The sequence below is a fragment of the Lissotriton helveticus genome, chromosome 7, assembly GCF_964261635.1.
Source record: "Lissotriton helveticus chromosome 7, aLisHel1.1, whole genome shotgun sequence".
Lineage (NCBI taxonomy): Eukaryota > Metazoa > Chordata > Amphibia > Caudata > Salamandridae > Lissotriton > Lissotriton helveticus.
The window spans coordinates 1386091920-1386104283 of NC_136068.1; the positions used below are offsets into that span (position 1 = coordinate 1386091920).

Here is a 12364-nt window from a genome sequence, read left to right on the forward strand (position 1 = left end):
AAAACAGTGTGGAGCACCAGGCATGTTCTGGCACAGAATCTGGCAGTGCGTAGAAATTACAGTGTACTGGAAAGCAATCTATCACACAATTTCGTAGGTAAAAGGAATAACGATTGAGCCGGATTGAAAAACTGTTTACTCAACAGCTGGGAACCGACGGATCTCAATCATGCGGCTCAAACTTGGGTGGCACTAGGTATGGCATTAGCGAAAAGAAATATAGCACAATTATGGGGAGCCAGACAGACCCCCACCGTCAGTAGTTTGTGTCGGGATATGGACGAAGTAATGATCACTGAAAAATCAGTGTACATACATAGGAGATGCCCCAAAAAGTGGACACGAGTGTGGGGAAAGTGGAATGTGTACTGAGGCAACATTTGTGTTCCCCCACAAGAAGAATCACTATCAGAAATGAAATGACTATCAGAAGACACTGACTAGCTACTGAGACAATAGCAGGTGCTAATGCATTGGATATAAATGTTGGCAAAGAGAGGGTGCAAAAGAAAACCCGAAATGTGTATTGACTAAATTCTTGCTGTTCATGGTTCGGCTGTTGTCTTATAATATAATGTATGCAACAATGAAGACATATGGTATTGCAGCAATGGTTGTAACTGAAAATGTTAATAAACATATTTAAAAAATAATAATAATAAAGGCCTGATACATACAGAATTTCAATCTGAAGTATTCTTGAATAGGGGAGGTGGGGCTGAGACTTTTAGCATTGTTAACTGTGGGCCCTGTGACCAGTGCTTAATTTGTGCAGATGGAAGACGATGTACCCACCGGTACTCTATCATGAGACTTTCAGCCAGAGCAAGAGAGAGAATGGCAGACAAGGAAGATAGAGGAAAAGTGGGAAAGAGAAACAAAAAACCTACAGCTTGCTCCTAACAAGATCTTAGGGCCCAGCACTTATTATTACTATTTTTATTTTTTTACAGAATCAGCTCTGACTGTAGGTTTCATATTCGATTTTTTGGGAATTATGCACAGTACCTCTGTCCTTAAAGGGTTGAGTTTTAAGTCCGTTTTGCTGTCCAATCTCTATGGCAGTGATGCTGGATTTAGGTGTGCAAATGTCCTATGAAGTAGTAGTTTGTAAATGTAACTGGGTCTTGTATGGTTTGTAATGCAGTGGCTGTACTGATACATTCAGTGGCACCTTGTAAACACTGACAGGCCTCAGGAACAGGAGTGGATGAGCCATCTGGGCCTTATATTATGGAAAGGGTAAACTTAGTTTGGTACTGTTCCTTCAAGCCAATGTCTGTGGGGACTATGGACAGCAAAGTTGCATAATGATCTTATAGAGTGCAAGGGAAAGATCGAAAAATATGAGTAGGATTATTGTTATGTAGCTTGGAAAGTGTTTTGTTTACCACTTGTTGCATTAGTGGGATACATCCATTGATTTAAGGTTGTTTATCCCATAACTTTTATACTTCCTGCATTGTTAATTGTCTTATGGTGATGAAGCAGGTCTTGAAGATACCACCAGCGGCAGAGGATGCCAGTGGAGATCTCTGAGAGTAGAACTATCCTGTAGACCCTCTCGATACCTTTGTCGAGTTGTGCCACTGCATAAGGGATGCACTTAATGCAGTGGCAAGTGCATCCCTGGGTTGCCAACGGGTAGGGTGTTGTCTCCTTCATGGCGTGACAACTCCATTGCCCCTGTAGCAGAGGTCAGTCGGTGGAAACGGTCTTAGTTCTGAATGCAGTCCACACTCTGATATTATTATGAATGTGGAAACTCAGGGAACTGATACTGTTGATGAATGATGGTGCTATGGTGACCAAGTTTATCCCTTAGATACATTCCAGGACCAGATGTTACTTGCAGGGGATTGTAATGAACACACTCCCTCGCTTTCTAAGGGTTAACTTCAAGTAACATTGAACATCCACGCATGGATGAGACGTGGATGAGAATGAGTTGGTCCATCAGCCAGGTTATGTTGGACTAGACATGATCCTCAGAAAGAACTCAGCATCATCACTGTTTAGGTGGATGCTGATATCCTTTACCCCAGAAGTACTTCAGCGGCCTCGATGCACAAACTAAATACGACCACGGAAAGAATGGAACCTGGGCAAGGCTCATGTTTACTACTGCCAGAGTCACTGGAGAGTTATAACAGATTAATTTATAGGGAACTCAAAAGTATGGCACTTACAGTCGCTAACCTTATCTGAGTAGAACTGTGGAACGTTGTTCACTCTCCGGTTTCCCTCCCTCGGTATGTTCAGACACGCAGTTTGAGTTGTGGATGACATCAGACGAGTTGAGAATTAGGGAAAATAAGAAGTCGTCCTGTTGTTTCTTTTTCTGGTTTCTTTCTCGCTCAAGGGTAAAGTTTTACCTTTTTCTAAATCTATTGAAAAATAATACTTATTAGAATTTTCCTCAGAATTCTGCTTACAAACTCTTGTCTCTTGTAATTAATAAATATATATTTCCCTACACTACCTTTGATGGTACTTGGTCTTAGAAGTTGTTTTATAGCCTTTTTCTTTAGACTCTCTCTCTCTCTCTCTCTCTCCCCCTCTCCCTCTAAACTTCCTTCCTGTAATGATAGACTCTGTGAATATATACCAGTAATCCACTGTTGTCTATTGATAGTCTGCTAATAAACTTTATTTAACTCTTAGATGATAGCTGGACTTTAGACAAATCAAAATTGAAATCCCTTCATATTCCCTGAAATTCTACTTCAAATACCACAACACTTCAGTTTCTGAGTTACTACCCTAAAAACGTTACCTCACTCAGAAACCAATGCACATTAATGTCTTAAGTTTGTACCTGAAGGGGAAATTAGTACCTCACTCACGAACTACAGACCTCACTCTTGAGCTACTACCAATAGCAGTACCTCACTCGAGTGTTAGAAATCAATAATAAAAAAACCTACAACACTCTAAGCCTGTAATAGAAGTCCAGAATACGGGAGCAATGAGCTAAAAACACAAGTGGAGCGCCAATTCCGGAATTAACCTGCCCTAAAGTAAATCACTACAACTTGCTGCCACAAAGACCACTAAGCCAACATTCACATTGCCTCAAAACAATCAGTGGTAACATTATCATAAGGACACAAATTGTGTCCCAAATGTCTATTACAAGTGACTCCCGGCAAAGATTGTGGCAAACACAAAAGCAAGCATCAACAACTGAAAATAGGGACAATATGGGCTAATCCTACAAATGAGGTTCGAGGGCAAGTTTTAGCTCTTACTTCGATGCTTCCTAAATAGGAGCATTCTAAATCAAGAGGGGCGATTCTTGTCTCGAGACACTGGAAACAACAACCACCTAACCTCAGAAAACAACCTGCACGTTTTGAGAGCATGCAGCGTATAACATAGTATTTGAAACTAAACTTAAACACACTTTAAAGAGCATGTTTCTTAGTTAAACCAGATGTAGTTCTGACAGCAAGCTATGGAGATGTGCTTGAAAACCTAGATGAGGTTATATAGATCGTCTGAAATGACCCAAACTAGGATAATGTTGTTGAATCCCAATCAGTAAGCCAGTGTGTCACAAGGGCTTTTTGGTTGATCCTGTCAAAAGCTGCTGAAAACTCAACCTGGATGAGTAGGCAAGGACTACCACTCTCGGTGATTTGAAAGGCATTGTCAACCATAGCTGCAGCAAGGCCTAAAGCTGAATTGATAGTCTTGCAAGAGTGCATTGGACTTCATCTTGTCATTAAGCCAGTTTGCCGTACCCTTCTTTGTGATCTTTCATAGGAATGGTAGATGAGCAATATGGTGGTAGTTCTTGTGACATCGGGGTTGGGTTTTTTGAGCAGTGGTATGATATAGTAGTAAAATGCAGTGATGATTGTGGTGGAAGGAAGTCTTTCAGGTACATTTCCGGACAACGAGATAACTCAGCAGTGAGGTGTTGCTTGAAGAATAAGATTTCTTTTGTTATATTCGTAAATGAAGGAGGGATGCCACCTTTCAGATTTCAGCTTGGATGGAGTCATCATCCTCATATTGTAGCAGAAGTTAGCTTAGTGTCTAGTCATTTTCTTTGGGGATTCTGGTCTGGCAATTCTGCGAGCATAGATTTTGGTCACCATATACATTAATGTGCCTCTCTAATTGTCTTTTAAACAACACAGCAGATCTTGAAAGTGATTCTTAGGGGGCAGGGAAAGCCAGCAGAGTTCTCTGTTGGAGTTAGTATGTTTTTCAAGTTTCCAAACATCTTTGATGAGTCAGAAGGCTACACGCAGAACACTCTTAACGGGTTTCATACATATCTGGAATTTAAATTACAGAACACTGGTTATGAGAGTTGTTCCAGCCCTCAAGGTTTTGGAAGACATTTTTCAAGTTGGAATGGCTTATGTATGTTAGGTTTGTTGGTTTTTAGCAGAAATCTAGTAGCCGAGCCAAGGAATGCTTAAGTATGTCGCTGTATGAAATAGAACCACACCCTAAAATCAACACTATATCATTTCCCACCCCCAAAAGTAGGTATGTAGAGAGCATATAATAGTTGGTCGGCTCAGCATTATTATCATATAAGACCTTGATGCATTATTGCCTTTTTAAAATGTTGAGTGATGTGATTGACAATCATCTTCCTTTTACTGTCTTCCAGGTTGTTGCATTCTGTGATGTTTCAGAGAGAAGAATATCTAAAGGATTCTACACTTATGAAGAGTCCAAGGTTAGTAACTAGTGTAACTAAACGAAAGGACTTGCCTGGTTAAAACACTGCTGGGGGCCTGGTGTGTGGAGGAGAGTAGCAAAAGTGTATGTTCAAGTGCAACACATGACATTCATGTGGACAATGAGTTTTAAAGTTAAACTCGGAATGTTAATTGATGCTTTTTATTTCAGTATGTTCATGGAGACCAGGACTTTCTCTATTCTTGAGTTGGCAATGTTTCTGTCTAATATGTGTTTTTCCTCACAGAGAGCGGAGTATACATATGGTTATAGGTGTTCCAGGATAGGCTTATTTCTCTCCTCCAAATGAAAGCAGTCTGTTTTTCCTGTCCCTGTCAAAATTACGATCACCTCATTATTTTCAGTGGTGAAACTGAAGATCAACAAAAGTCCTTTCACTGGAAGCGTGCTTAATGCAAAACTGCTCCAGCAGTTATGATTTTTCCTCTTCCTTAAGACTGGATTTTGTGAAAGCAGCAGTGGCATGGCTCGGTGTACAGTATATTAACCTTCAAGACTTAAAAAGATGGTGAGGAATATCTATCCGAGTGGAAAGTAGTTTGCGTCATCCTTTGGGCTCACCGACTTTGATAAATACGTGATTGATTTTGTTTTTGCTGGTCAGATAATTCTTGACTACCAAACCAGTACTTTTGTAATCTACATGTTAGCACTGAGAACTATAAAAAACACCTCTGAGGCTTACGTCCGTCTAAAAATTATTTCACCCTTTTTCAAAACATACCTAATGAAGCCATACAATCATAGAATAATTTACTTAGACCCAGAAAGAACAAACCATTGCATGCAAGCTCCTATAAAGCCAAATTGAACAGAGTTGAAAATCCTTGAAAGACTGGGTACTCTCGGCCACCTATATGGAGCCTCACTTCCACAGCCTCACTTCCACAGGTGACAAGGATACCATTGATGTACTGTCGGGTAATGCTGTCACATATTAGGTGGTTAGGAACCCTACAGCACAGACCCCTTTATTGGTTGGCACTATACTGAAACATGTAACACAGCTAGAGCACTTAACAGAAGAATATTACCTGCCCAATCAGATTTCTTCCTGTATCTCCTAATCAATCATTCCTTACACATTTATAAAGGAGAGCTAAATGGGGTGCTGGATTACAATCCACTTGAGGCAAAATTGGTTCTTGGCCCACTAGTTTGTAAGGGAATTTCAAGGCTTTATAGAGCCATCCTACTCAACAATCCAGACTCACTTCGGGGATGGAGGACGGCCTGGGAGAATGATGTTTGTGAGCTGGATGATGACAATTGGTGGGAGGTCAAGATGGCAGCCCAGACGCCTCTAATTTACGGATGATTCAGTTTAATTCTGTCAGGGTGGACCTTTGGGGGGGTATGGAAATTCAATTAGCCTGTGAGGCATTAGACAGGCGAATCTCAGAGGCACTGGATACTACGGCACCTTGGACTCATAATGCGCCAGTGAGACAGACTAAATCCGCCCCATGGTTCAATGCCGAACTGCGAGATAAGAAAACTGAATGTAAACGGCTAGAGAGGAAATGGAGGAGAAGTTTCACGGAGAAAGGAAAGAGTGAAAATAAAGTCAGACTCAGAGACTACCATGCTTTAATTAGAAAATCCCGGAAATTATATTACTGTAGCAGGATTGAGGGAGCAGATAATTCTATGAAGGAACTGTTTTTAGTTTATAAGGAGATATCTGATCTCTCAAGTGTGGCGACCCCTATGATCGGGTCGGAGGAATCCTGCAATCAGGTGGCAGAGTTCTTTGCTCAAAAGGTAGAAAAAATCTACTCCTCCTTTCCGGACACGGCTAGGGAGGAGTGTACTAGCGGGGAAATCCCTATCAACTCTGATGTGGAGTGCCTCGACTGTTTTAGGGTTCCTTCTAAGGAAGCCTTATGCAGGATTGCAAATAATATCAAATCAGGATCCCCGAAAGACCCGGCCACGCCTAAAGTACTGAAACGATTCAGAAAAGGGGGTGGTGATGGACAGAGCATCTGAGTTAAACAGAACACTCATACCCAGTCAAAAGATCAGGGCTTGATCCATCACTGTTTTTTAGCTCACTGCACCATCCCAGCTCAGAACCTGGCTATATGAAAATTAGTCTGACCCTGGCCCAGTGCATCATGGGAACAGGGCAGACCAAACTACCAAGCCAATTCTTTACTGGAAAGGAAACAAGCTTCCGGGGACCGGTTTCTGGCATTGCAGCCGTCTTCGGCGCGGCTTGCTTGAATCCTGATGGTGCAGGGTCAGACTAATTTGCATGTAGCCAGGTTCTGAGCTGGGATGGTGCAGTGAGCTAAAAAACGGTGATGGATCAAGCCCTGATCTTTTGACTGGGTAGGAGTGTTCTGCTTAATTCAGATACTCTGTCCATCACCACCCCCTTTGTGAATCGTAAAGTACTGAAAGGCAGAATGGAATCCTAGAGCCCTCCATCAGACACTTATTGGAGCTTTCTTTTGACTCAGGGCAGGTGCCAATAACATGGAAGGAGGCAGTGGTCCTCCCCTTAAGGAAGAAGCCCAATCTGAGCATGGAGCAATTTGAGAACTTGCGACCCATTTCACTACTGCCGTATTTCGCAAAGATTGCGGAAAAGGTTGTGAATAACCAACTGTCAGCCCATATTGAGGCTAAAGGACTACTCCACCCCACACAATCAGGCTTTCGTGCTCTCCACTCGACCAAGTCAGCACTTCTGTTATCTACAGAGTTTTTACGGAAAAATGCTGACGAGGGTCAAACGGCGGCATTGATTTTGCTTGACCTCAGTGCTGCCTTCGACACTGTAGCCCACCACACATTGCTACAGTGTCTGAAGAGTGGAGGAGTGGTGGGTAAAGCATGTGATTGGATGAAATCCTTTTTGTCTGACCGGAGTTTCCAAGTGGCACAGGGGCCTTTTCGGTCTAAGAGCACTAGCCTGAAGCAAGGAGTGCCGCTAGGGTCTAGCCTTAGCCCGGCCCTTTTTAATCTGTATGTTGCTCCCGTAGCAAAAATAACTGACTCGTTTGGAGTGAAGGCTGTGACCTACGCGGATGATACGCAATTGGTCGTGACCCTGACACAATCGAAAGAGCTCGCCGCCACTAACTTCATCTCCTGTCTGCAGCAGCTTGCAGCGTGGATGGCAAATAATTGCCTTAAGTTTAACGGCAATAAGAAGGAGGTTCTGATTGTGGGGAAGGCTCCATCAGTGTGGATATCGGCATGGTGGCCCCCTGCGCTGGGCCCCCTACCTATCCCCAGGAACCCAGTGAAAAATCTGGGGTTTTGGCTCGACAATAAGATCTCGTTCGAACAACAGACCAAACAGCTGGCAGGGACGTGCTTTGGCATCCTGAGGGTCCTTAGGAAAACTTTGGACATACTGCCTTTACCAGCTAGAAGGACCATGGTCCATGACTTGATCACGTCTAGACTGGACTATGGAAATGTCCTGTACCTGGGGGCCAGTGCGAAATGCAAGCAAAGGCTGCAGCGCGTGCAGAATGCGGCGGCCCCTCTGATTCTTTTGTTACCCAGGAGGGCCTCTTCTAAGAGAGCACTCAAATCTTTGCACTGGCTACCTATTAGGGAGCGGGTGACATTCAAAGCCCTTTGCTTAGGACACCGTATCTTACAGGGGAAAGGACCCACAGACCTCCGTAATCTGCTAGATCCTTACCATCCCACCCGTCAGTTAAGATCCAGCGGGACGGGACAGGTACTAGTCCCTAAGTTTAGCAGAGTGAGAATGGGTGGACACTCCTTTCGTGTCCTGGCAGCTCAACAATGGAACAAACTCCCGCAGAAGCTTCGCTTGGAAACGTCAGAGCCAGTATTCCGTAAAGAGTTAAAAACCTTCCAGTTTCCTAAGGACTAGGACTGAGATGCCTCCTGACCTGCCAATGAAGATCTATTAAGAATAAGTTGATTAGGGCTAGATACAGCGCGAGGACACACTAGTTAGTGTAACTAGGCGCTTTATACATTTAATAAATAATAAATTATTTTCTTTGGGTATACTACAGCATGGGTAGGCTGTGAAAAATAGGCAATCCCAGAATACTGTAAGTACGCTCTGTGTGGATTTGGAGTGGACATTTTATCATTTGATTTAGACATCCCTATTACATACTGGGGGGAGATACATGACACCTTAGCCAATATTCTACATATGCACAGTATCTTCGACACCAAGATGACACTCCTGGGGGTGACGGGAGCTAGGCTGATTCCTGAAGTCAGAGGCTCCTGACAGGCATTGTATTGCTTGTGGCCATGCAAGACATTGCTAGATATTGGAGATCTGCTGAGCTACCACCCTTATCCGTCTGGTCCCACGGTATTTATCTATTTAGCCATGCAGAAAGGAAAATGTACAAAGGGAGAGGCTGTACAAATAAACAGAGTTCCATTCTGCCAATTGCAACCCTTTAAGGATGTGCCTGATAAATAATTTCCCAATGGGCTTTGGGGGTATATTATAGCTTTGTTTTCCTGTGGTTCTTTTAGGAAAGAATTTCTGCATTGGATTGCTTTTTTCTGATAATTTTAAAGATTGACTATGAGTTCTCCAAAAGCTGATTGATGTCATCTCTTTGGCTATCTGTAAGACAGGGTATAGCCTATGAGTGTCAGTGAATATCATGGCCCTATCAGTGCCTTTCTGACTTTGCTCCTGAGTAATAAGGCCTATGAGTTTTGTTGTTCCCTGATCATCCTCTTCCCACCTTTTCTAAAGATTAACTTGCAATGTTGTTTTTCCTTAGTTACCTCTGGTGGCACATCTTTCATGTAGTTTTAAGATTAAAATATGGATTGTGTGTTAGTCAGTACCCACATGAAACCTCTATCTTGGTTAACGAGCAAACTGAAAGATTGATACTATTGGGAATTTTGAGCAAGCAGTTGGACTCTTTCCTTGACAAAAAATGCTCAAAGTGGTCCACTTCATTTGTCTACTCAGTAATCTCTTTTTCATCCATCCATTCTTCCTTTCTCCTTCTTTCCTCTCCGATCACTTTCTATCTACCTTCCCCATCCCTTTCTCTCCCCACCTCTCTCTTGAAACCTCCCTGTGTCTGCAGCAATTAATCTTGAATGATAGAGAAAGTGACAGAGACACCAGGAGCGGCCCTAGGCTTTCAGTTCCTAGGGCGATGGGCTTTCAGAACCGGCCTCCAAGGCTGTGCTTAATTTGTAAAAATAATAAGTGCCAGGGCTCTCATCATGCCCTTGTCATGTTTGTAATCATAGTAACAACACAACTACTAACCATCACACTCCTACAGTTGTGACAATTCAGACTATGTCAGCCCACAAAGCTATAACAATGGCTTGGGCAGCAGGTAATAGTCATTTTTAATGTATATTGGAATAATAATGAACTATTGTTGTTGTCGTCTCTAAATTACCCAGACAGCGCCACCATGTGACAGACTGTGACAAGCACCAGTGTTGAAAATTAAGTTTTCGTGGCGAGGACTGGAAATGTTATGATTTGCAATGTACCTCAATATAGGCCTGGGTAGTCACCTAACCTTTCACCTACATTTACCCTGCCATTGTTCTACATAACAGTTTTGTGCTGACCTTTTACCTAGTGAAGTGCTGCATAAATGTTGTGTGGTTTTCCCTGAAAACTAGCCTAATTTATTATGCGTGAGGATTCTCAGACTCACAGCAGGATTACTATCTCCTGCATAATAATGTGCATAAGGTTCATTACTATCGTCATCATTGACCGACATGACACATCAAGGTAGAACCCCTGTGGGTACCTTTTGGGTATATAAGTGCCATATCTTTGCTGGGGGAGGCAGAGGAGAAAGACTTTCATGCTGACACACTGACAATAGACACTGAGGTTCCTGCACGCAGACATTCTAGCACGCAGTGGTCTGACATCCCTTGCGGGGTGTCCATCTCAGTACCAAGATGGGGGCCTTTGTCCTCTCAAATCAGGTAATGGGATTGTTTTATCCTAGGGGGATTCTTGGCTATACACCTGCATACATGCTAGGCATTTAGGTAGATCTAGTTAGGGTTAGCATCGTAGGAGTACGCATTACTGTTGTCATGTATCTATATACCTGCATCCATTGTTTTAGCACTATTGTAGAATTCTACCATCTATTTACTGTATTGGCGCTTATAACCGTTTATATCTGTTTCTGTCTTATGGTTGCTGCATCACACGTATTTTACACCAGAATGATGCTGGTTCAATAAATGCTTATTGAAAATGTCCCCATTATTTTTTCCTTGTATCTCTCTGAGACAAAATGAGCATGAGTGACTGAGCGAAAAGTACTGTACTGTTTCCATGATCCCTGAGGGGACAGGGTTGTCATGTTCGATAATTGCCAGAAACTATTTGTTCATAGTGGCACTGTGAGCTAGTAAGTATACAGGCAAACATATCCGGTGGGGGTGCATGGAATCATTCTGGACACCAATCCCATAGTTTATGTTGTCTAAACGCATGAATCACATATCTCGGTGTAAGCACCTGATAATAGGGTAAGGGTCCCACACCCGTTATAAGAAATAACACTCCAAATGGAGGGGAACAAACCCAGGAAAGTTAAATGTCTCTTTTTGGGGAACCTGAATTGTGCTTAGGACATCCTTTTGGCTGAAAAATATTGGCCACCTGAGTTCGTTATTGGAATGCCCAAAAGGAGAAACGGTAATTCTACTAGCTTTCTCTGACCTCATTCTGGAATCACTAAAACACTCATACGTGCAGGAGTGGGCAGTAGCATTAGCTCCTGCATTATACCACCATCTTGTAGGGTGGGATGCTGAGTCACCTCACCATGAAATCCAAGTAAAAACAACTCCACAGAGACAATGCCCAATAAAGCAAGAAGCGGAAAAACAAGTCAGGGAGATCATAGAGCAACTTGAATACCAAGGTTTAATAGAGAATTGCACCTCTTGCATGATTACTCCTTTGTTTCCCTTAAGGAAACCTCATAATTCATATCGTTTAGTTTTACACTACAGGCATTTGAACGCATGCACAAAGAATTTTGCAGTACAGAATGCCCACAGTGCCACATTAAAAAATAACATTGTGTGGAAAAAATACAAAACAACACCAGATATCTCAAATGGATACCTTTGTCAAAATATAGCGCCTGAGAGCAGATATTTGACAGCAGCTCAAGTTAAGCACTGCTCCAAAGGCTCCAGCCCTCAGGGGAACCTTCAAGTGAAATAAAAGACTGTCCGGCCCTGGTTACGAGTAATAAGAGAACAGAAATCCTGTTGTGTGGTTCAAACATATAGCACTGTGTACAGTAACGTGACTCCTCATGACTTATACCGTGGAATCGTGTTCATAAACAAATTATGATAGAGTTCATTGTTCAGGTGTTTTTACTTTAGGTATGTAATTTCAAAGTTAATGTAACGTTTCATAAACCTTGGGCTTCATTATCTTTTCAATATTTTTCTTCGCTAATTTGTCTCGCGCAGGAACGCCCGCAACCAAAGATTCCAATACAGCATTACAAAGATGCAAACCCCCCCTTCATCATCTGCGTCAAACTGGTAAGTATCTCACTAAAGTGGGATCAAGCAAGTGAAATACTGTGGTAGAGATGGTATCATACTTGAACTGAGGACCTCATGAATGCTTGAGGCC

At 42.5% G+C, this 12364-nt stretch overlaps 1 protein-coding gene across 2 annotated transcripts in view; it reads left to right on the forward strand.

Moving 5' to 3' along the window:
* The window catches only part of QTGAL (queuosine-tRNA galactosyltransferase), a 2423197-nt gene that overhangs the window by 2255111 nt on the left and 155722 nt on the right, over positions 1-12364 (forward strand). For both annotated transcript variants that reach the window (XM_078654698.1, XM_078654699.1), the window contains 2 exons: positions 4634-4702; positions 12196-12270. In XM_078654698.1, the coding sequence (XP_078510824.1) occupies positions 4634-4702; positions 12196-12270 (144 nt within the window). The remainder of the gene's footprint in view (positions 1-4633; positions 4703-12195; positions 12271-12364) is intronic.